This window comes from Sphaerodactylus townsendi, linkage group LG08 (genome assembly GCF_021028975.2).
Source record: "Sphaerodactylus townsendi isolate TG3544 linkage group LG08, MPM_Stown_v2.3, whole genome shotgun sequence".
Lineage (NCBI taxonomy): Eukaryota > Metazoa > Chordata > Lepidosauria > Squamata > Sphaerodactylidae > Sphaerodactylus > Sphaerodactylus townsendi.
In genome coordinates this window covers 82,907,932-82,933,304 of record NC_059432.1, presented here as the reverse complement: position 1 = coordinate 82,933,304, position 25,373 = coordinate 82,907,932, and the positions used below count along the sequence as shown (strand labels likewise).

Sequence of the window (25,373 nt, the reverse complement as noted above, 5' to 3'; positions counted from 1 at the left end):
ATAGATTCTAAAGGAAATATATTCAGCAACTTCACTCACACTAATAATTTGAAACTGCACGCTGAACAATGCCAGAAAAAGCCACTCTAGACAACAGCAATAATAACATGCAAATTAAAAGAATGTACTCCTGACTAGAAGAAACTGAGGAACTAAATATAACACACCGTATTTAATATGCCACTCTAAACAAAGTTCTGTGCTGTGACATAAGCATGCTTTTTAGATGGCTGAAAACTGGCCAGCTTTTCATGCCATACTCCCTCCAACCCCATGCTCTTTTTCATTGTTCAAAAGATAACTGTATTCAGGGAACAAAATAATGGGAAGCCAACAGAAATTAGACAAGAGAATAATTTTGAGGCCAACATCTGTGGCAATTTTCTTCTCTAATCACTACATTAGGCATCAATTTATTTTGCATACAGAAAAAACAAAAGAAGGGAGCAACTAACCAATATACCAATATAATTCACTCTCCTAGAAATGTTAGATACAATTTCTAACATCATTTTTGTCCCTTTTTTCTTTAATGGGGAGCTATAGCTCAATTATAGACACTCCCTTTCTGTGCAGAGGATTCCATGTTTAGTCTCTTAGGTAGTAGATGGAGAAGACCATCCTTTGCTGGAGATCTTGGAGAGCTGCTATCCATCAGAGTACACAGTACTGAATTAGATAGGCCAATGGTCTGTCTTATAAGACAGCTTCACAGATTTATAAATGTCCAAGAAAATAATTTCAGCTATCAAAAACTCACTCAGCTACAATAATTGTCCATGACAACTAAGTTCTCTCTCCCTCCCCATACATATTTTAAACATTGACTCAGGAGCATGAGCTGTGGCCATCAATTTCTATGCTGGGGAAATACACTATTTGATACAAAGTAGTTCCACAGTCAGTGGAACATATGGTGTTCTCAGATCATCGATTTCAGCATTCACCATGATCAATTTAGATTTATTAAAATCCACAGCATATGAGAGAAGTTACAGTAGAATCCTTCATGTCTGGGAGGCCACAACATTTATACAGGACATAAGATACCTCCAAAGTAAAAAGTCTGGACAAGAGTTTAAATTGTTGTTGTTATACCATTATTTTAAAGTGTCCTCTTTTAAGAACTCAAGCTATGCACAAGGGAAAAAGAAGATGTTACTATGTTCCATGGGCTGAAAGATTTCCTATTATTAGAAACTTGCAGCCGTGAATTTCTGACTGAAAAACCTATGTATTCAAAATCTTGTCTTTCAGTGCACAATTCTGAGGCTCCATCACAGTTTCCAAAGAACTCCATATATGTAAGCAAGGCCATTAGCAGAAGTCAAAAGAGTCAAGGACTTAGATAAGGGGGGTGGGTTTCCTCGGGTTAAACCCCCCCCCCCATTACAGGTCCAAAGCTCTGCCCCACATTTGTGGTTTTTTGGTATTTTTTAGTATTTTTGGTTTTTGGCCTGCAGGGAGCACAGTGTTTAGGCTAGCAGCACCAGACTTTCAGGGATTTGTTGGGACACTCTCCTGATGATACCACCCAAGTTTGTTGAGGTTTGGTTCAGGGGGTCCAAAGTTATGGATTCTCAACGGGGGTGCCCCCATACCCCATTGTTTCCAATGGGAGCTAATAGAAGATGGGGGCTACACTTTTGAGGGTCTATAACTTTGAACCCCTTGAACCAAACTTCACCAAACCTGGGTGGTATCATTAGGAGAGTCTCCTAAAGATACCCTGAAAATTTGGTGCTGCTAGCTTAACAATTGCACGCCTGACAGCAGGCACCCTCCAAACTTCCCCAGATTCTCCTTTTAAATCCACCCCTTCAGCAAGGATTTAAAGGGAGAATCTGAGGTCCCCAGTTTAAACATTGAAAGTGTTGCTGTTTCAGGGTGGGGGATAATCCACCTTAAAACAGCATCACTTTCAATGTTGTTTTAACTGGGGACCCCAGAATCTCCCTTTAAGGTTGATTTAAAAGGAGGATCTGGGCTCCCTAGTTTGAACATTGAAAGTGATGCTGTTTTGGGGTGGATTCCAGCATCATAGTGGCTGCCCATCGGGGGAGGGGGTGCAAAACTCAGATTTTGCACCAGGCTCCATTTTCCCTAGCTACGCCTCTGCCCGGAGGGGAGGGCAGAAGGAACTGCCGGCCGCTGGCTGGGAGCCCAGCCGGTGTGGGGGGCAGGGGGGGCAGGGGGGGGCAGGGCGGGACAGGGTAGTCTGCCATCCCTGGCCTCGGAGGGCTGCTTTTATAAGCACTGGGGGTGGGGCTTGGGGAGGCATGGCCACACCCCCAGGGACAGGTGGGGATGTGGCCCCGCCCCAACCCCCCATAAAAATCTATACCTACGTCATTGAAGAGAGCAATTTACTTTTTACTTTTCTGTGAATGTCAATGCATGATGTCGTTAATATTTTTTCTTAATTATAACGGCATATTAAAGAGAGCCAGCAATATATAACCAATGCAGGAGGACAATTAGGAAGAAAGTGATTGTAGCAGTAATAGGAAGAAAAAAAAACCTGAAGTCTCAGGCGAAACACGTTTACAGACTAAAGAAAAATACTAAATACTGTACCTATATTGGGAGGGGTCAAATCTGCATTCCATAAAGAAAAACAGCAAAATTATAAATTGTCAGTTTATGACCTCTCATAACTATCAGGAAATGAATGTGCTCACCATTCATACAATAATATTTAAAAGAATACTGCATAGCAAATCTTTTGAGGTTGAATACAATACTGTCAATAGAACATTTTACTTTTATCCAGACAGCTAGTTTATTAATGGACAAATTGTTTTCCAAGAGTACAAACTTAGTAATAAAACTGCTGGACAATAGAGGCACCACATTAAAGGAATGTGGATGCCACTGGTTGTCAGCCATGATAGCTAAACAGAACCTACAGAAAGGGGCTACTGGTAGGGGCACGGCTAGCAGTTCAAAACGCTTAAACCAGGATTCTTTTGGGGTCCAAGAAACTAGGCCGTACAATTGTTTCATTTTGCTCTCATGTAAAATCAGGGGAAAAGATAGTACGATGCTTGGGACATCAGCAACAGTTAGAACCCTCTCCAGGAATCCACAGGAAGGGCTGTGACTCAATGGTAAAGCTTCTGCTTTGCATGCAGAAAGTCCAGGTTCAATCCCCAGCATCTCCAATTAAGGTAGCAGATAAGGAGAGACCCTCTGTCTGAAACCTCACAGAGGTGCTGATAGTCAGACTAGGCAGTACTGACTTTGAGTTTGAGTTTCCAAGTCACTCATTTTAGCCTTTTGCTTGACTCAACACCCTAGTAGCAAGTGCTCTCCTACAAGAAATCACTTGCTAGGTTTTCCTACTAAACACAAGTGAAAGAATCTGGATTCCTAGATAGGTTTGCTTCCTTGTATCCTGAAAGGGAGTAATGAAGAAGGAGGTCATTCGTGCTCGTTTCACTTTTCTGTCTCCATACTCCATTTCTTGTTCTACTTTCCATCTGTTTTTGTTCTTTAAATATATGAAGTAGCAAAGGGGATAATTCAGGACCCATAATAATATTTTCCAGATTCAAGTAGTTCTGTCAGTTTCTGATGGACAAATTTCAAGGAAAACTGAATGCTGCATTAGATTTGCCCTGTGGTCTGATCTAACAGGGTTCTTCTTAAGCCTGTAATGTTATTAACTGGTGAATTTAAGTCTTTGTGGAAGTATCTTAGGAGCGAATCATTGGGAAACTATAGTCCAATGTAACACGACTGTTATTCAGTTCTACAACAGGACTAATCTATAGTGAGCCAATGTTTTCTAATAGTTAGGGAACTGAATCAATTCTGTGACAAACTCAGCACTTAAGTCCTATTTGTATTTGTACAAATTAGTTATTATCTGATGTCCACAGCAGAAACTCACCTTCTAACAAATTGACATCATAAGAAGTGCTTTCAGGCTTGTGCAGGGCAGGATATGTGTTAAAGAGATTTGCAACAAAAGCCATGTTAAGTTTAGGGTTGCCTGCAACTACATCTGCTGGAGTCACAAACTGTTTGCAGCCCAGTTTCTCTGCTTGTTGAAGCATATATTCAGCCCTCTTCAGATCACTGTTCTCCTAAAAACACAAAAGGTTAAAAATACAATTTCAAAAATAATGTTGATGTTTTGTATTAGTTTGAATTTCTAAATCTTCATATAATGTCATACATAAAATGCAGTTCGTGATCAAGTTGCAAAGCTTTGGTTGTTTAGAAACAAATTTTCAGTTCAGAGGCTTACAGTGTGACATCTTGTCATTTAATGTTTGAAGATAATACTTGGAACTTCTGAATAATCAGTCTGAGAGGACAGAACACTAGGAGTTCAAACAATAAAGGCAGGCAACAAAAGCAGGAAGTTTACTAAGCCCTTTGTGGGCATTAATATATAGCTGGGCACAGTGTGGTAACCTGCAGTACTGCAGTCAAAATTTCTGCTTTTCATTAGTGGAAACTGAACTTTGGATACAACTACGTATCAATATCTACACATATATACACATACATTGAAACCTGAAAGATCTATGTCAATGGCAGTCTCCTCACTGCTGTCTCCTTTAGGTGCAATTTGCTTAAGCAGGTGGTAGTACGCTTTTGAATCCTGAAACAAATAAAACAAAATTTGAAGAAAAGTTCTCAACATATATGGAGGACAATCACTAAAGCACTCTGACAACAGCTGCAATAACATGCTTAACTTTAGACAGTTTCAAAAAGATTACAATATTTCATTCATTTCTGCATTAGAAGGAAATTTGAGAAGTATAAAGCATGGAGTTGCATAGAAGCAACAAGCTAAAGTCACCAGCTCCAGTCTCAGTACTGCCTAGCTATTTCACATCTCTCCATCTGACTCTCACACTAGATACAATAGAGCACTTCCACTCACTGTGAGAAGCCAGTCGTTAGATTAAAATGAGTTGTATCTGTTGGTGAACAGCTGGCTGACTACTACCCTGGATAACTTGGCCAGTTGTCTGGAGGCCACAGTGAAGTGGATGAAGCACAGATGGTGCTAACATAAACGGAGGTCCTGTAGCTGGGTCAGGAAGGGTCTGAAAAGGGGTGGTGCCAGCTTCCAGCTCTTGATGGTGTGCAATTGACACTTAAGCTGTCAAGAGCCTGAGTGTGATTCTGGATGCTTCCCAAATCACTAATGCAGCCCATAAGACATTTCATCTTAGCCATGTTTTAGCACCCTAGGCTAACTGTTTTATACATTATTGATGTCTTGATTCTCATATCTTATTATTTTAAATATCTTATTTTAAATAAACAGCCCGGAAAACCCACCAGAACCCACCAAAACCAGTTAAATATATCTATTTGCAAACTGTGATTATGTGTTTTGGAAGCCACTCTGAGCCTGCTTCAGCGGGAGAGCAGGATATTAAATTGAATTAATAAACGATAATATGCAGTTGCAGAAAGATTTATATGATGGCCTAATTAGTTCTATTTTAGTTTTTATTATTAGACAAACAATCTAACAAATACCTTTATATCTTGACTAAAGTTATTTATTCTCTTCGATTCAGCATTGTCCAAATGGTAGTTAACCCAGCGCAGCAGGAGGTCTTCTGGAGATAGTTTAATTAATTGTTCTAATTCTTCACCATCGCTTAGTAAACCAATAAGAGCTATAAAAAAGATTTTCAGGAAATCTTCAGTTTTATTAAAAATTGATGGCACTTATTGTTCACAAAATCCCCCCCAAAAGAAGAAGCAGACAATTATCACAGATTTCAAGATTTCAAAACTTTGTAATACCCAATGATCCTTAATTTCTTACCTTCATTTCTGGAGATTTCTATATCTGCAAAAAGCCCAACCTTAATAATTTGCCACAACAGTCCTAATACCAAATGCGGTTTCCCTTCTTTTAGATCTTGTGATCCAATATTCACTACTGTACAACCAATAGCTGATGCAGAATTCAGTGCAAGATCTAGATTTTCCTATACAGAAAAAGAAGAAGAATGTATATAGAAGCTTATGCACTAAGGTATGTGTACGAACAGTTAACATTTAGAAATAACATGAACATAAAAGAAAAAACAGGCAAAGATGGCTACGGCATGAAATATTTCATTCAGGATACATGTAAATATGATGCTACATTGGAGGGGAACAGAGGCGTAGCTACAATGGGGACATCTGGGTCAAATGTCCCGGGTGCCCACCATGGGGGCGCAGAAAAATTTGGGCTCATTTCTAATTTTGGTGGGTATTTATAGTGTTTTTATTTTGTCAGCCAGCAGGGGGTGCAGTTTTTAGGCTAGTGACACCAAAAGTTCAGGCTATTGTCAGGTGACACTCCTGATGATACCAGCCAGGTTTGGTGAAGTTTTGTTCAGGGGGTCCAAAGTTATGGACCCCCCAAATGGGTGCCCCATCCCCCATTGTTTCCAATGGGAGCTAATGGTAGATGGGGCTACCCTTTTGAGGGTCCATAACTTTGGACCCCCTGAACCAAACTTCACTAAACCTGGGTGGTTTCATCTGGAGAGTCTCCTGCTGAGAATAGGTCTATGGTCAGCTTTAGGTTTTTGTTACAATTTGGGAACAATTTATCACTGAATAAATTAAATTAAATAATAGGTTAGGGTTAGGGTTGAGGCATGGGCAGGGGCTCTGGCTTGCCTTAGTGTTATATTGAGTTCTAGGGCGCAGTCCAAGAATAGGGCTATGGTCAGTTTCACGTTTCAGGGTCTTGCCTTAACCCTTGCCCTTGTTTGAACCCCAACCCTAACTTTTTATTTTTATTTAATTTATTCAGTCATACATTGTTCCCAAAATTATAACAAAAAACCAAAACCTAAAACTGACCATAGCCCTATTCTCGGACTGCACCCTAGAACTGAACGTAACACTAAGGCATTGTGGAGGCCAGGGGACATGCTCCCGTGGCCAGAGGGGGGCAAGCATGTTGCTGCTGCAATGCAGCAGCACCTGCTGTGCGAACAGCAGCACACCAGAGATGATGTTTTTACTGTTATTGGGATGTATGGAAACAGCCTTAGAGATAGAAACACAGTTGCATTGCAAAAATATGTGCAGAAAGGGCCCTAGAAACAAATAATCCTCAACTGGTGATTCAGTCTATTCTGTTTACACATAGTTTGAAGGAACAACAAACATAAAACAATTAACCAGGAATTGAATTGTTGCAATCAAGCTGTTTTTTTGACACTATTAACATTCAAATAATGTTTCAAATCTTAATTAGTTTACTCTCAGGACACCTTTTAAAGGTAGATTTAATTTTTTTGTTTGGATAATGTGATACTTACAGAGATAGTAAATGGAGTAAGCTTCTTCTTATTAATGACTCTTTCATCAATTGTATCTGGTTGGGATAAGTTTATCATTTTGCTGGGGGAGTAAAGGTGAACATTTGATTTTATATTCTGCAGATAATTATCAGCTCCATTTACAAGAGAAAATCAGCCTTCCTAAATTTTATCAAATTAAAAATAATCTGTTAATACTAAACTATTTACCACGTACCCATCATGCAAAAATAAGCCACAGAAAAACATGCAGGAGTAGTGAATGTAGCACTGTAAGGTTGGATCCAAACTTCTGTGGATGGGAGAAATTCATAGACTGCATCTTTTCTTTTGTCCCTCAAAACGTTCTGTTGTGATTAGGGACAATCCTGAACAAATGCTATATGGTATGGGATTTTATAGGAAGAAAGGGGAATCAAGTGTAATTTTTCCGTTGCACAGTGTTTGCTCTTATAACACAAAAATTTTGCCTGATTCCCTCCCCTTATTGTGAACCTTTGTATTGCATGGCATTTAATTCAGGTGTCTCTTCAAATCCTCAGCCAAGGGTGTTCTGTGGACTGCCAAGGGAAGAGAAAAGAAGGGAAAATTTTCTACAAATTCCTCCCATTGACAGAAATTTGGATCTAAGACAAGTGGAAGAAAAAAAGAAATGGAACACTATGATTAATGGATGTTTTTATTTCATAAAAGTTCTGACTCCTGAACAACTGAATGCATAGAGAAGGCTTATTGACTGTCTGCCAGGAACAACAGAATTGTACTTGTGAACTCAGAGAAAAATGCTGAACAGGGGTAAACGGCACATATACTTCAGTGTTTGTACCATCAGTGGATGACTTAAATGATTGAATTAACCATCCCAATTTAATCTCCAAGGGTAGCACTTCTGAATAATGCATTATCAACTCAGATAAAATGCTTTTCAATGGGGATAACCAACAAGTGAAAATAATCAAGTATGTACACATGAGTATGTAGTAGTACACAGCAGTCTCAAAGACAGTTCAGATGTGTAGAAACTGCATATTTTACCATGCTTCTGAGACTCTACAATTTCAGATCAGTGAATTGTATGTTTCAAAGTCCCTTCATCTAAAAAAAAGTCCTACAGACAGAAATTTAGCAAATCTGGAAAATTGTATTTCTGCAATTTGTATAATATATTGAGAGAGAAGAACAGAACAATTACTGAATTTTGTTTACTGATAGAACTTAAGAAACATAATCCTTATTTTACCTATTTTAAAAAGGGAACACCTGATACTAACTGATACTAACAGCTGTATCCAAATGCCACTGATACTAACAGCTGTATCCAAATGCCACTGGCAGCCAGGAACAGTGTCACTGCCACGCCGCCCCACTGCCTCCAGAGGGCTTTCAGGAAGTACAGGAAAGCAACTAAAAAACAAAACAAAACCCTGACTGCCTGAAAGCTCTCCATAGGGTCCCGGGTGCTAACGTTCCCAGCCATAAATCCCAGATAGAAACCAACTATTGTCAGGTCCACCCTTGAGATGCCCCAGCCCACCTCTTCCATGCCAGTGTTACTATACGGCAGCAGCTACTTCCTGGTTTCACCACCACAGAGCTTACGGACACCGGGGCACTGGTGCCTTTACTCTCTCTGCCAACAGGAATGCCCCTTACACTGGCACAGGGGGTAAAACATGCCAGTGCGGCCTGCCTGTTGCCCTCCCCCCTATAGAATTGGGCTGTAAGGCACTCATTGTAATGGGCTGGTTACAGTTTCATAGATGTGAGGCATTAATTTAAACATCATACTTTAACAGTCTGATTAAAACAGAATCAGCAATTTATCTTTAAATGGGAAAATTAGACATACATTATCTGTTCATATATTTTTATCTGTGCATGCCATCAGGGAAATGGCTACTAAATCAACAAAAACATAGTCATTTCATTCACATGTTTAACCCGCTATGCTCTGCTTTTGGGTTATATACAATGTATTCCCTTGCACTGTTGACATTGCACTGATTGCAGTGCTTATATGGTTATAAAAGACATTGAACAACAAAAGGAAAAAGTCCATTATCACCTCTCCTGGTGGAAATATGATCAGAAAACCACATGTGAAAAATCATTATGATTTCCTGTATTTTGTTAATGAGATGGTCCAAAGACCTCAGGAAGGGAGCCAATCCTTTTACAATCCTATGGATTACAATTGGAGATTGAAACTGTTCCAGACTAGAATAGAATCATGTGTTTCTTCAGATGTTCAGGGATTAATTTGTCAGCAGCATGGCCAATTGGCCATGCTGACAGAGGCTGATGGGAATTGTAGTTCCTGAACATCTGGAGAGCCGCAGGTTCCCTACTCCTGCACTAGAATTAATGGGGTCTATGGAGGTTAAAAGTACTTTGTTTTGGTTGGATTACACCACAAGAATTTTGCAGGCTTTTGTGTGACCAGGGTTGGGTTGTGTTTTTTCCCACTTAACACTAAACATACCAAAGGAGGATGCCATCAGCAAGTGACTTAAAAAGACTGCCATCTGTTGGATCCATGGGGAGAAGATGTTTACAGTCAGGGTCGGCTTGCAGAGCTTTATTTATCCAGTTAACAAAAGCAACCTTTTCTTCCTCTGGAAAAAAAAGTTACAACAATTCTAAAATAGTCTAGCAGCAAACTGGAAGGGAGTCAGTGGATCATCTAGTTGAATTACAAGAAAAGAAACTATAACAATGTCTCTAGCATTTTTGTTCATTGCTGAATTAAATAGGTCCTCTTGATATTTTAGAGCCAGGCTACACATTTTGTTCATCAAATGAGAGCAGATTGTATCTACTTGCTGATATTTCTCTGGCCGAGTTTTAGCTTTGGGGAGCTGTTAGGGAGAAGGTGTCAGCATGCATCCATTTAGATGTGGCATAAGTTGAGACGATACGCAAATGCACAAGTCTAAACCTAAAAGAGTGGTTTAAGTCCGTTTTGGGATATATATATTTTTTCAGGCAGCTGGGGACCCTCCCAATGCAACCTGGAAGCCCTCTGGATTGGGCTGTTAAACTCTGAAAAGTATATTTTGGTATTTAATTGTTCTATCGGTTATACCAAATATGTCATGTTGCCACAGAAGGCAGTGAAAGTCCTTGACAAAATGCAACAGACCAGCATTAAAATATCAGAGATGCAGGGATTTTCTTGTCTGAAATGTAAACACTGGTTTGACGTTGACAGGAATTAATCTTTTCTCTGAACAAAGGACAACTTATTTACCTGAGTAAGAGTGCTGGGTCCCCTCACTGGAAATGGGGGATGTTCCTCCAATTGCAGTAATTCCCTTTTTTTTGTTTATTGATTTTCGGAATGTTTTGCTAATATCATTACTTTTTAATTCTTGGATAACCTGGAACAAACCAAATAAATATGTGTTTTTCACTTTAGAGCTCATATATAGATTAGGCAGTGGGATCAAAGCAGCAAACTGGTCATCAAAAGGACTGTATGGCATTGGCATCTATATATGTACAAAAATGTATGTGTATCTGGCTCTCACTTCACAACCAGGAGTCTAGCTTTTTCCGTATCAGCCTGAATAGTTTATTTTCCAAAAGTGCATATGAAGATACTATCTTCCCAGATTACGCTGAACTCTTTTTGTTAAAAATACAGATGACTGTATGAAATCTAACCCTAACCCTTGCCATGGCCCAGGAGAATGTGGCCAGATGGCCATGGCCCAGCGTGCTTCCCCGGAGATGTCAGCAGTGGGAGCGGGGGGCAATTTTGCCTTCCCACATGGTGCCCGGGAAAATGGGACCACCCATGTCCCTCTGGCAGATATGCTATGGCACAAATTTACTGCTAAGGGGGATAAGTGTGTAGGTTCTGCCAGCTGAAATTCTTCACCAGTGCTCCCTAGTTCTGCTCTCTGCCAGCCTATACTGAAAGCTTCATAAAGAGGCTAACCTTGAGTGGTGGTGTGAAAGTGTGTTTATTCCATTAATCAAGACTTCCCCTGTCATACCTGATTTTACAGACTACCTCCTCACTGGCCAATCATTTAGCACAAGACTTTCTGGGCAGCAGGCCTCCAATAAATTCCACTAACCCACCCACTTGAAAAAATCAGTACTCAGGAGAAAAAGCAGCAGTTTTAAACGGCCACTGCTGCCAGGAGAACAAACACACTGCCTTTGAATTCTGACAGTGTTTTAGAACACATATGGGGCTTCTGCTCACAAGGTATCAGTCTCACCCAAACCACCAGCATTCTGTACAGCTAAATATCAGCAAATGTTAACAGTGGGAGTCCTGCAGCCATTTATTTATGAATGTGGTGGGAAAATAATTTCCTTCACTGTTATATTTATATTTCCTGATCCACTGATAAGTATTATCTCCATAACATTACATGTTTTTAAGCACCATTTAGTAATCCTCTCATAGTTCCTTTATAAACTACTAATAGCTCTAGGTTAGCCTGACCTTGTCTAATTTCAGAAACTTGTATTTGGATGGGAGATCTCCAAGGAATATCAGTATCATAATGCAGAAGCAGGCAATGATGAACCACTTGTGAACATCTCTTGTTTTGAAAATCCTGTGGGGCTGCCATAGGTCAGTTGTGACTTGATAGCAAAAAAAAAAGTACTAAACCAATTAACTCTGGGTAAATATGTGTTTAAGCATTCCTGAGACCACGCCTCACTGAGAAAACTTTGGTACAATTCTGAAAAGACATTAGGATTTCTCTTTTACTTACTGTTACAAATTCTTCAAAGTTGATTTTGCCATCTTTGTTGTTATCTGTAACAGCTATAATTTTTTCTACAATTTCTCGTATTTTGTATCCAGGCAGAGGAACGCTTGCTTCTTTGAAAAGGTCTTGAAGTTCATAATCACTGACATATCCACTGTTGTCTATATCTGAATATTTAAAATGATCAGATTCAGTGTTGTATTGTTTTTGCTTCATCTCAAATTACTTTAAAGAAGCCAAAGCAATGAACAAGAAAATGAAGAAAACACCAAACATTCAATTATTGCCTTAACTCTAAACACATTTCTACCAGCGAAAGCTCTTCCAGTTCAAACATACTTAGAGCTGCTATAGCAGACTAGAAAACATTCAGAAGTAAAGTATATTAGACTAAGATAAGGCTCACAACATTTTTTTAAAACAATACTGTATCATAGTTAGGAAACAAAGAAAATTATACGCAGATGATTGCCAAAATTTTAACCTGGTATGGATTAAACAAACAAATGTATTGATATCATACCTAATCATAAGCATGATTGTATGAAAAAGACTCACATCATCAGCCCTTGTTTATAGGGCTGAATCATTCAAATTTTACCTCAACTACGTGGAAGACTCATGGAGAAGTTGCTTCCATGCAGCTGGAATAAATTAAAAGAGCTGCAGTGTTTGCTATGTTCACAACAGTTCCTAATGTCCACTGAAAGCTGGAGGTCATTCTCTATGGCAAAATAGATTAACAGAATAAGTTTTATGCATATATAGATCATGTAATCCAAAATAAGACCAGTAGGTCAGTTGTGATCCCCCCTCCCTTCCATAATTATTTGTGACTCCTTGAATTTGACTTTTCTTGGGTTTTGATCTGTTAGGGACCCAACACAACTTTGTATTGGACTCTTGAGCTCCAAAGACTGGTCAGCATCCTGACACAACCCATACTTGTAGGTTGGCAAAAGCTATCACACTCTGTCTTGAGCACATGGCTGCTCAATGCCACTTTCCATAGCACAGTGCTCTCTCCAAGACAGTGCTGTTTTTCTTGGCTATGTTTCTACATGTATTTTGGCTGGGACACTTGTAGGGAGCACCTTGTCAATTTGGGACACTAAGCAACTGTTCGAAAGGTGGTTCTCCGTGGTCTCTTCCTTTGAGAGCTTCATATTCACCACCTTAACGGAGTGAGCTTGCTAATCACCCAGTGTGGAACTGCACAGAAGCCATGAAAAGTGAGTTGAAAAGAGAGTTGCACTTAAGTGTAACTGTTGTTCACTGAGTGGTCTTCTGTGCAAACGCACATCACTCTCTCCTGCCCTGCTATGAACTCTCTGGAACTTTAGTTTCTTGAGGTCTTAGCAGCAGCATGGCAAGAACTGAAGAAATAGAACCCCTACTCCTGGTCATATAATTGTTTGATGGGAAACCATCAAAGGGAGGGGGCACACCTAGTCTACTAGCAAGCTTTGGAAATCTTATGCATAGCTGGCCTGTGCACATGTTGTCCCAGGCCGGTTTTTCATGGTGAAATTGCTCCTTTGTTAGCACGGGAAATGACCTGGTGCAATCAAGAGTTCTTCACTGCCCTCGTTACTGCAGCGTGTCTGTTACGCTATTGCCCTGGACCATTGGCTTTGCTCTGCGGCTTTTCAGAACATCCAAAATGGAGGTTCTTTATGAATGCCCACGTGTTGCTCTAGGGCTTCCCTACCATGAAGGTACTCCACAGCAGCAGTACAAGGGACATTTTCTCCACCTCGCTGCTCCTGTCCATCCCACCAAACAAAAGAATCCCCTCCTCCCCCACACACACGAGGAGTTTGTGGGGGGGAAGCCAGTGATTATCTCGCATGAGCGAGGATTTTAGACAGGGGTGGGGTCGTGGGCACCAATTCTCAGCTTTTGCCTGTGTTCAGATTCTAAAATAAAAAAAACTGAAAGTGAATGGGGGGGGGAATGGGGCAAGATTCAGCCAATCAGAATGCAGGAAACTGAGGCTGTCCGCGCATGCGTGGAAGAGACTGCGGAAGAGCTCACGGTCCCCCTGGGCTCATGGGGGACCAATAGGGGCTTCCTGCACCAGCCCTGACTCAAGTCAAGGAAAGAGCCGGGGAGCCGTTGAGCAGGGTGAGAAGCAGGGTGAGAAGCCCCGCAGCAGGTACACTCCTGGATATGCCACGGAGCATTTCGACAGTGAAAAAATGGCCCCAAAATGTGGACCTGTTTAAATCCCCATGAGAGGATTTAAAATTACTCATCAAAATCTCCCCCTCCAGGATTTTTAGAGGTTTCAGAAGGTTTATTTTTCCAACTCCCCTTTTCCCCTTTAATTGATTCTCTGTCTATATTCCATTTATTTATTAGTTTACAGCATGCCTTTCCCACTCAGCTTCAAAACAGGATGCAGAATAAAAGCAATAGACTTATGTGGCATATATTCTAGGTGTCCTAGGCATACTCATTTCTCACAGAACTTTTTGGTGAGGACTTTTTCTTTGTGTGGTGGGGTCATTTTCCTGCTTTCAATATCATAATGAAGCCTAGCCATTTTATCATTAAATATAGTGACAGGCCATGGAGGCATGGCAAATAATGGGAGAAGGGTGAACCCCTTCTCCAAAATCAGGAGATGTGTGGGAGATTAGAAGGGGGGACAAGGTTTGATGTTGCATGTGATGTGTTTTTAGCAGGCATGACGTAGTGGTGCATGCAGTGCTGCTGTGTTTCTTTCCCCCACTGTTCTGCTCCCCAGGTGGTTATTTAGGTGCCCTGCACCTGGCCAAAGCAGAATGTAAGACTCACTGATTCAGTTAACAGTTCAATACTTAAAGCTTTAATTGTAACAATGTTGACAGACCCTGACTCCTCCCGGGTCTAACTAAATAAAGGTTACTTTGTTGCAGAAACTTTCTGGAGTCTGGAATTTATTGTAAACACTGTGAGACTATAACATCTATACTGTGAATCTCTAACATCTTTGACTGTTAAATACTGAGAGTCTATAACATCTTGGACTGTCTAACTTGTTGCTGTCACCCAGCTTCCGTTGGCACCTAACTGCCAAAACCAGACGGGTTGCTGGGTAATAACTGCCATAGAACACCAACCCTAGGGCTTCTTAAAGGGACAGAACTAAATTCGGTTCCCTCCCACTGAATACTATACAAACATAGCTAAACCCATACTAACTGTGGGGAAACTAAAGGGGAAATAAACAAAGGCTCTGTGGGGGCATGACACCCACCACACTGCCCCTTGAAGTGGTGGCAGGCAACAGGAATTGGGGGTGGGAATACTTGCACCTAGTTGGGGAATATGGAGCCTAAAGAGAAACAATGTTCTCTTGCATAGCTGGAATGTTCCTGGGGTAGACCTTTGTGTCTGTATAGAATGTAAGGTATTGTTTCATTGAAAGAAAGAAAGAAAGAACGAACGAACGAACGAACGAACGAACGAACGAACGAACGAACTGAAAAGATACTTTGTATAAATCCAATGACATGAGATGTAGTGTATATGATCCTTGCAGATCTCAGCATGATTCTAATAATGCAGATAAAAGCTTTATGTACATATAATATCAACACAGACAAATCACTGTCAGTACTGCTGAAGTAATTCTAAATCTTCATTTCTATTAATCTACGGTGAAAACAGACAGCAGGACATTTCTCTGAAGCAGAGAATATGCTTCCTGTGTAGCTCATGCTGCCTTATTCAATTTCCCAAAGCTCAGCTGTCACTGAAGTATAAGTTTTCTGAAGCAAAAAGTCTGTTCCTTGTTTGCCACTCTGCACGTATGCCCTTTAAATTACTTGTGAACAAGTAAAGAAATCCACATTTCTAAACTGAAGCCTTTTCTTGCTGTGACAAGTTGATAAAAAGACAAGAAAGCAAAACCACAGAACCAAAAAGTTTACCCTGGCAACTACTTTTACACGTAAGACAGAAAAATCTATTGAAGTTATGTTCAAAGATTATCATTGCATAAAATATCACAGAGGATAACCTTATATAGGCTTACTCAAGAGTACTATTTTGGGCAGTGGCTCTTACACAGAAATTTGCCAACAATTTTTGTCAGTACCTACTATGTTTGCAGAAGGATCGTATTGGCAGTATACTAAGCAAACATAATAGTTCAATAAATGTATTAAAACTTATTAAAACCCAGTCTTGCAAAACATGCCGCCATACTATTTCTAGGAGGCAATAGCCAAGTTAGGCCGCTTTGTCTCGTTGACATCACACCAATGACCAGACATCATTCTTGGTATTCACCGGAAGGGATCATGGGCTACTGGTTTGGTATCATTTTTTTAAAAATCCTACTATCAGCACTCAGGGGATCAGCAGGCAACAAGAGTTAAAGCAGGAGATCCACTGCAGTAAGATACCTTGTCACCCTACACTAGAGACCTATACTGGACAGTTTTTAAAATTCAAAGCTGGGCTTAAGAGAACTCAGCACACATACTGTTATAATATTATATCTATATAATGATGTTTTTGTTGCCAATGTAAAAATCTTCCTAAACCTTCCATTGATGGGTAGAAGATTTCCCATTGTGGGAAAAATGGCATCCATATGTGTAAAACTGAAAATTCAAATTTTTCTGTTCACAGTGCTACCATCAAGGCTTTGTGTGGGAAAGATCAAGGAAAACCTAGGGAAACTTCTGGAGGCACACAGATTATCATAATACTGCGAGAAAACAGGAGGGAAAACCAGTGTGGTGCATTGGTTAAGAACAGGTGGACTCTAATCTGGAGAACAGAGTTTGATTCCCTACTCTTCCACCTGAATGATGGACTCTTATCTGGTGAACTGGATTTGTTTCCCCGCTCCCATTGAATTCACTTAAAGGATGCCATTATGGATTTGATAAAGAGGAGGATTCCGAGCAAGATTCAGTGGATGTTTCAGATGAAGCTATAAATAGCACTGCACTTAAAAATTGTTTATAATTATTTTTATACATATATTTTATATAATTTGTTTTAAATAACATATACAAGTATGGTATAAACACAGATTGTTTGCCCTGGGTTGATGCTGTTGGGGTTTATTCTTGATTCTCAGGCCATTTTTGCAAGGTCAAAATATCCCAGGGTGAGCATGGAAAATATCCCTGTGCAGTTGGGAATTCCACATGGTTCCCGAGGCTGCACAGGGTCTGCCCTGGTGTCACACTGCTATTTTCCCTTTGCCCCGCGACTTTCAAAAACCGCCAAATGGTTGGTACTTTTTGAAATGCCCCTATATGATCCCAGTGCCATGCAAATATGATGAGAGCAGAAATGGGGCAGAACTAATTAGAATGCGGGAAACGGAGGTTGACCGTGCATGCATGGAAGAGATCACGGTGCAAATGGAAAAAGACATGGGCTAGTGTAGAAACAGATGGGCATTACATCCTGATCCTGTCTCGACTCCTTGGAAGCACCTGAGAGCTGTGTGGAAGGAGAAATAGCGACAAATCAGCCATGGCATATAAGATCCTGGTTCTACCCCAGGATATTTTGACCGTGCAAAAATTGCCTCAGTGTCTTCACGTACATTCTGGGATTTCCCTGGCTTTCCCACTCTTTTCCAAATCTGTTTTGTTCTGAAGTATGCATGCCCGTCTCCTTGTGAAAAACTCCACTGCCATACTTTGTTTTTTTAGGGGGTTGTGAATTCGACATGCTTCCTTCCCTCAGTTGTTTTTATTATTATTATTATTATTATTATTATTATTATTATTATTATTATTATTATTATTATTATTATTATTATTATTATTATTATTATTATTATGTAATATGTAGAATCAATAATATGGCCAGAGACATAAGAACCAATGAAAAATGATCACAAGAATCCTAGAATAAGGTTATGACTGCCTCCTTAAATGGAATCCCAATTGCCCCCATCTTCATAACATGCTAAATCCAAAGGTTGGGAGAGTTTTGTCAAACATACCTATTTTACTGAATGCTTCTTTTAATTCTTCCAGTTCTTCACGGGAAATTGTGGTTATGCTATTTTCCATCTTTTTGCTACCACTTCCGTTGTTTTCAGTTCTGTATGCCTAAGAATAATCAACAAAGAATATCACAAAGTGTATTCCAAAAAGATACAAACTACTAACCATTAAACCATGCATTGGTGGTGTTTTGTCATTAGTATACAATCTATAAGAACTTCCAACCTATAATACTGTGATTAAAAATTATTTGGAGTATGTCACAAAGAAAGACTTGGTTTCTAATTATACAGTGGTATCACCTATATTGCTTCTCCTGTTATTGCCATACAGGTCCAAACACATCAGATGGAAATTTTAGTTGGTTGAATAAATCTTTGAAAAGTAACCTGCTGAAGTTGAAAAAGCTGTGAGAAAGCAGTGTTTTTCTACATTGCCTTGAGAATTTGTGGGGTTGTTTGTATAACAGAAAGTCTCTCTCACAAATGCTTTTATGCTAGTGGTCTTCAACCTTTCCAGACGCATATCTCATATTTAACTCCCAGGCAGCATTAGGGACTACCCTGTGATGGCCACCTCAATCTTGGACAACTGCAGCAGATACGACATCTACTGAGCAACATACTGCCCATCTTTTCCCAGATGCCAGGACTGACTACCCTGGTATCCCATGGGATACCAAATCCTCCAGGCACTACATCTCAGGTGGTCTAACGCCCTATCCCTCATCATCACTGGGAAGAAGTACAACAAGAAGTGAAAAAAATCCTATGGCTGGATGTGATTGAGCCCTCCCAGAGAAGCCCCATAGTTTTGGTCCTCAAGCCCAACAGCAATATCTAATTCTGTGCGGACTATTGGGCCATCAGTGTTATGGGCCAGTTCGATGCCTACTCTATACCTCAGGCAAATCATCTGGTAGACCAGCTCAGAATAGCTCAGTATCTATTAGCACAGGACCTCACCAAAGGGTACTGGAGGATCCCCATGGTCTCAGCTGATAAAGAAACAACTGCTTTTGCCACCCCACCCCCCAAGGGTTATATCAATTTAGAGGCATGCTGTTTGGGCTACATGGGTCACTGCCACCTTTCAGAGGCTGGGGACAGCATCCTGGCCCAGTGTCAAGACTTCATGACAGCATATATTGAAGATCCTAAGCTTCAGTCCTGTTTGGCCATTGCACCTGTGGCACTTGGAACAGGTACTGAGAGCCCAGGCAGAGGCTAGCTTAACTTTAACCCCAGGAGATATCGTGGGCTGAGGATGCCTCCAGCCCCTCCCTGAGAAAGCTGCCTCACTGGAGGAGTATCAACCACATTGCACAAAAAGGCAACTATAATGTTTTCACCTCTCTTCTAACCAACATTCCCTTGCCATTCCACCCTCCCATACCCTCTCCAGAACTCTTAACAGAAGTCAGCAATCTCCTTGGCAAGGAAGAAGAAGAAGAAGAAAAAGAAGAAGAAGAAGAAGAAGAAGAAGAAGAAGAAGAAGAAGAAGAAGAAGAAGAAGAAGAAGAAGAAGAAGAAGAAGGAGGAGGAGGAGGAGGAGGAGGAGGAGGAGGAGGAGGAGGAGGAGAGGAGGAGCAGGAGCAGGAGGAGCAGGAGGAGCAGGAGGAGATGGAGTTTGGATTTATATCCCCCCTTTCTCTCCTGTAGGAGAAAGCAATAAATAGTGCCTTGGCAAGAAAGCAATCAAGACTGACTCTCAGAGTTATATTCAAGAAAAAAGAGGGAGTGAAGCCTGTCCTAGACCAGAGAGGCCCAAACAAGTTCTTGTCAATAGAAAATTTCAGAATTAAATCAGTTATAGATGTCCTCTCTCTGTTATACCAGGACATATGTTTTGCAATACTGGACTTATTAGATGTGTATTTCCTCATCAAAGTAAGTCCAGATCACCGCAGTACCTCTGTTTCCAGTGAGGTCAATTCCAGTACATAGTCCTCCCTTTCAGGCTTGCTACAGTGCCCAGAGTGTTCACCAAGGTGGTAGCAGTAATAGTAGCTTACTTGAGAAAACAGGGATGCAAGATATACCCATATCTTGATGACTGGCTAATAGTCAATTTGAAATAAAAGCCTCTGTCAGACTTACACTTTACACTGCACTACTCCAAGCCCTAGATTTACAGGTCAATATAAAGAAATCCAAGCTAGAACCACACAAAGGATGCAATTCATAGCCATCATCCTAGATTCCACCCTAGCCAGGGCCTTTCCACCATCAGAACAAATCCTGACAGCCAGACCATGTGTATTTTAATGCCAAAAATCACACATCCAAAATGCTATCCTGATCCAAAAACTGCTGCAGTGAATGGCCTCCACCATGTTGGTGGTGCCATTTGCAAGACTACATATGTGCCACTCTCCAGTTATGGTGCATCAGCACCTTCAATTCCTTCCACCACCACCACGACAAAAACTGAACATTCCAGGACAGGTGGTGCAGTGCCTACACAGCTGGACCCTAACTGACAACCTCATCACAAGGATCCCATTTTTTCCTTCCACACCATAAACCACACTAACCACAGATGTCTCTCTTTCAGGCTGGGCATGATGTAGTCCCCCCCGCCCCATCAATCTGCTGGAACTCAAAGCAGCATACAACATCCTATTGGTTTTACACAAACATGCCTCTGGCAAAAAATAGCCAGAGACAATCTAACAACGACAGAGTGGCACATCCTTTCAATTGTCCACCACATCCATCCAGATTTGATAATGGGCAATTCAGGTCACTCGAATAGTAGGGATCAACAACCAACTAGTGGACTTCCTCAATTGCATACCACTAAATCTATGTGCCATCAGTAAGAACAAGAAATGCAAATCCTAGACACAGGAGAACCATGATCCCTGGGAGATTTATTTAAAATCTAGTGGACAGGGAGCTGGCTATATGCCTTCCTCCATCACCACTACAAAATGAGACAAGAATGTACATCTGCTATCCTGATAGCTCCCTTCTGGCCCAGACAATTGTGGTTCTTAACATTACTGTGGTTTCTAGCACTATTGGCCATGCTCCCCAACTGCTACATTCTACCTCCCGCAAAAGCACAGTCTACTGCTACAGGGTCCCTTTCTTCATCTAAACACTGTCAGCCTACATTTAACAGTATGGGTCATTCAGTAACCAACAAGGAAGTTCTTCTTAATGCCAGAAAAACTTCGATCTGGCACTCCTATTCAACCAAATGGAACAGATGCAGTAGATGGGTCACAGAACAAGGCTTGGACCCAGTCCACTGCCTAATAGAAGAGGTTTTTGAGTATCAGTTTACTCAGATGAGGCCTTGCATCCACTTCCATTTAAATTGGTAGCTACTATAGCATGTGGCTATGTTCAGGTTGACAAGAAGTCCCTATTCACCCAAAGGGAATCAAAACATTCCTCAAAGGTCTACTGAACCAACTTCTATCAATTCAGGCCCCTGGTTCCTCAGTAGAGCCTCTCACTGGTGCTATCTCAACTCATGGGCAAACCATTTGAGCCAATGGCCACTTGCCAATTTTGTCTCTCACTATGAAAATACATCTCCAGTGGCAATAGCATGAGCTGGGCATATCAGTGAACTACAGGTTCCATTTAAATTAAGGTATTACCCTGACAGTGTTATGTCCTTGGCTGCAAGGAAAAGAGAACAAACTCATAATTCTTTAACAGAAGGACCCGCCTCTTCTTTCCAAATAGAACAAAATCCTTTCGAAAAGATGACAACTTATTCATCACTTCAGTGGTCTCCAACAAGGACAAAAAATTCAGCCCAATCCATTATGAGATGAACAGCCACTTGTATCATACTATATTATAAACTGGCACAAGTTGACTATCCACTACAGATTAACACCCATTCTACCTGGGCACAGTCTAAATCTGCAGCTTTTTACCACGGTCTCACCATTAATCTACAAGGCTGCAATATGGTCTTCTTCCTATGTCTTTGCAATGTGGATGCCACAAAGGAAGAGAGATCTTGTAATCTCTATTCAACTAAGAGTTCAGACCAGCCTTCTCAAGACTGGTGAATCAGCTTACTAACATTCCATTTGGAACTTCAGAGATACCATAATGAAAACAGAGTTGTACTTGCCTGTAACTGTGGTTCATTAAGTCATCACCTGTGTAGTCACACAACCCTTTCTCCTGCCCTATTGTGAGCACCAAACTCAATTGTAACCTTTATCTCCAATGGCATATCGGGGGGTGAGGGGGTGGGAGTGGCAGACAACCCAGCCACCATTCACCTGGGTCACATGGGGGTATTTTGGCCACCTGCCCCCTCCTCATCCCCCCCCCGACCCCCTGCCACGATGGATCACCTCCTGCTGCATTTCACGGCAGCCACTTGTACCATCCTGGCTGCCAACCAGCTGCCCCAGCAGTCACCCTTCTGGCTGCCCATGGCTTCTAAGTGCTGTTGGCCAGCCTGCTCTCAGGTGGCTTGCTGCTGGCCTTCTACTACCTGACCCAAAGCGCCAAACCCACCCACCCCCCTGCAACTCCAGCCTAAGGAGCCTGCTGCCTACTCCCCTCACTCGGGCTTCCCAGCCTCCCTCGATGGCCAAACATGATGTTACTCCCAGTTTGCTTCCATGCACTGTTGCACTCGTCAAAAGCGGGGCAGGATTTGGCAAGCCAAAGGCAATTGACTTCAGCACTTCAGACAGCCTGTGCCCCATATGGCTCCTGCTCCACTGAGGCCAGCAATTCCTGGGAGGAGGGCCCCCACACCCAGCTGTTGCTGCCCCATCAGGGCTCCAGGGACTCACAGCAGGCAGTGTGGGGTTTGGCTGCCACCAGCTCCAGGGCAAGTGATGTTTACTTCACTCAGGCAGCGGCAGAAAGGAACTGAGAGAAGGATGCTCTGTGCCCTCTATGTCATACTGGAAAAGGCAGGAAACAGTGTGGGGGAAGGAGATGAAGTACCTCACTGTAGACCTGTGCATTCACTTTATCCATCTGTGACTGCATAGATGACCACTTGATGAACAACAGTTACAGGTTATTTTCTAGCTCTTCAGGGTTATTATCTTCTCCTGCTTCATATGCAGACTAGGCCTGCAAGTCCTAACTGCCAGTTTCCACACTTTCTCCTTGAGCTCTTCTGTCCTATAGCTGGCTTTTCACACAAGTATCCTGCAGTTTTCACGGCAACCATAAGTTGCCCCCTTCCCAGGATTTTCTTTCAGTTAGCTTCTACTGCATATGCATCACAATATTATCTTAAGTGTCTGTTCTCACTTTTGTAATATAGAAATTCTAGAATCCACCACATCTTTATTGTGGCCTCCAACCGAGAACTTCAGGGTGGAGATTCTGCCCTTTTGCACTTTATCTACATATAGAGTGCCAAACCATGGCTGACACCCAGTAGTAAATAGGAAGTTGGGACATGGAAGGGAAGGAACACTGCCTTCACACATGATGTCACTTGCAGGGAAAACTGGAATTTCATCACTCTAGGAATTGCCAAAAATTCAATAGTAAAACCATAGTTATAGATTTTCCTAAAGCAACATGATATTATGTGCAATGATAGCATTTTTTCTCTCCTGCTACCGAAAGAAGCAGTGGTGGGAAGCATAGGTTGCCAGTGGGAGGTCTCCCACCATTGCAGTAGACTTGACAACCTTATCCTTACCACAGTCCTGAGGTGAGCTACGTTGCAATACAGTAACTGCTCCAAGGTCACCTTCATGGCCAAGTGGAGATTTCATTCCCAGTCTCTCTCTTCCTATCCAGCACTACAACCCCAGCATAAACAACCACTACACCACAATGTCTTTACAACACTTAACATACTTTTTCATGTAGTAACAATCTAAACAGACTTACAATTGCTTTATACTTATCAGCTGACTTTATTCCCTCCAATGTACATTTTATGTCACAATATCCCAGCCCTTTACTGTGCTAATGGGAAGCTTTTAATCACTACAGATACTAGAACTCCTGCAGTGAAACTAGGGGCTAATCAGCTATTTTAAGGTCACTACAGGAGCTAATAATATAACAAGTGTAATTGTACCAAGATTTTGTCTTCAGGAACAAATCCTGCATTCTTAGAAGCAAGTTGGCAAATTACTCAACAGACAATAATTCATGTTATTGAGAAATCCAAAAACTAAAAAATGAACATTATATATTACACAAGAATATGGCCTTCAGTACCCTACTAATTCCTCCCACAACTGAGGGTTCAAAAGATTATTAGATTAGATGGTTAGGTACTATACTACATCCAAGACAGCTGTCATGGGGAAAAAAATCTTTTTTAAAAACCTTCCTCCTACAGTATTTTTCCTCCTTCCTCCTAGATTCTTCAGTCTACTACAGAATATCATCAAAATGACAGTACTTATTAGCTGACATTGTCTCTCCAGCACTGACATTTTCTCAGCTGCAATGCAGGAAAAAAATGCACATTCAAAGTCTTAATCAAAACTGTTTAAGCATATACATTAATGTTAGATTATATACATCTTTAATAATCATCTTCAAACAAGTCATTGTTGAAACTGCTTAGATTCTATTGCATAACATCAATAAATTTACAATCCAGTCTTATTCCTATTTACTAACTGATGGGATTTACTTTTAAGTAAATATATTAAGAAAGCAAATTGAGGTTCCACAGCACACAAAAGGTTTGCATTCATAGAATGGCTATTCACAGTTGGTGAGGTCTGTATTACGAGTAGTCAACCAGCAGTTCCTAATAGGGGCCATATTTTGAATTGAGCAAATAGCAAAAGTGTGCAACAGTGGTTTCATAAACTAACTCATTAGTCAAGCCAAGACTTGGGCAGTGTTTTTTAATCCCATATCCCTCATTGTTGGCAGGTTGATGTTGCCTATCCATCATAGGTAAAGAAAAACTATAGTCTCTACCTGAAATTTGGAAGCAAGCTCTCTTAGCTGAAGGATACAGTCTTACGAATGTCATCCCAGTTAGGTGGGGCTGGGATTGTTACACCCAGAAGTGTGTTTCCTATCAAGATTAATGAAAACAAATACCAGCTTGATTTCCTTTGTTTTTGAATATTCAAGAATTTAACTTAACATTTTAAAAATACATATAACCACACTCCAAATCTATTAGCCCAAACAGACATGATAAAAGTTAAGAATCCTTACACAGAAGATAAATCATGTGTGCATCTGTGGTTCAGAGTGAGGCCATGATGGAAAAGAAAAGGGCATTTAACCCTTCAAACATTGTTTGGTGCCACTAAAACCCAAACTTCTAGTGCTGGTATTAAGAGTTTTAAAAAGATAACTGTAACAGCTTTCGTGAAATTTTCGGTTGGCTTGGCTGATGATACTAAATGTTTTTATACGAGTGAT

The 25,373-nt window shown here is 41.0% G+C and overlaps 1 protein-coding gene across 3 annotated transcripts in view; it reads right to left on the bottom strand.

Annotated features, from left to right (window-relative positions):
• The window catches only part of PLS1 (plastin 1), a 49,046-nt gene that overhangs the window by 16,238 nt on the left and 7,435 nt on the right, over positions 1 to 25,373 (bottom strand). Inside the window, exons 2-10 of one of the 3 annotated variants that reach the window (XM_048506720.1) lie at positions 18,009 to 18,117; positions 12,047 to 12,210; positions 10,558 to 10,687; positions 9,790 to 9,922; positions 7,308 to 7,389; positions 5,807 to 5,972; positions 5,512 to 5,654; positions 4,520 to 4,615; positions 3,896 to 4,091 (exon numbers count right to left, since the gene is read on the bottom strand). In XM_048506720.1, the coding sequence (XP_048362677.1) occupies positions 3,896 to 4,091; positions 4,520 to 4,615; positions 5,512 to 5,654; positions 5,807 to 5,972; positions 7,308 to 7,389; positions 9,790 to 9,922; positions 10,558 to 10,687; positions 12,047 to 12,210; positions 18,009 to 18,078 (1,180 nt within the window). In that variant the 5' untranslated portion in view covers positions 18,079 to 18,117. Of the gene's footprint in view, positions 1 to 3,895; positions 4,092 to 4,519; positions 4,616 to 5,511; positions 5,655 to 5,806; positions 5,973 to 7,307; positions 7,390 to 9,789; positions 9,923 to 10,557; positions 10,688 to 12,046; positions 12,269 to 18,008; positions 18,119 to 25,373 lie in introns of those variants that run through there. The other 2 variants (XM_048506721.1, XM_048506722.1) reach the window with 2 other exon arrangements.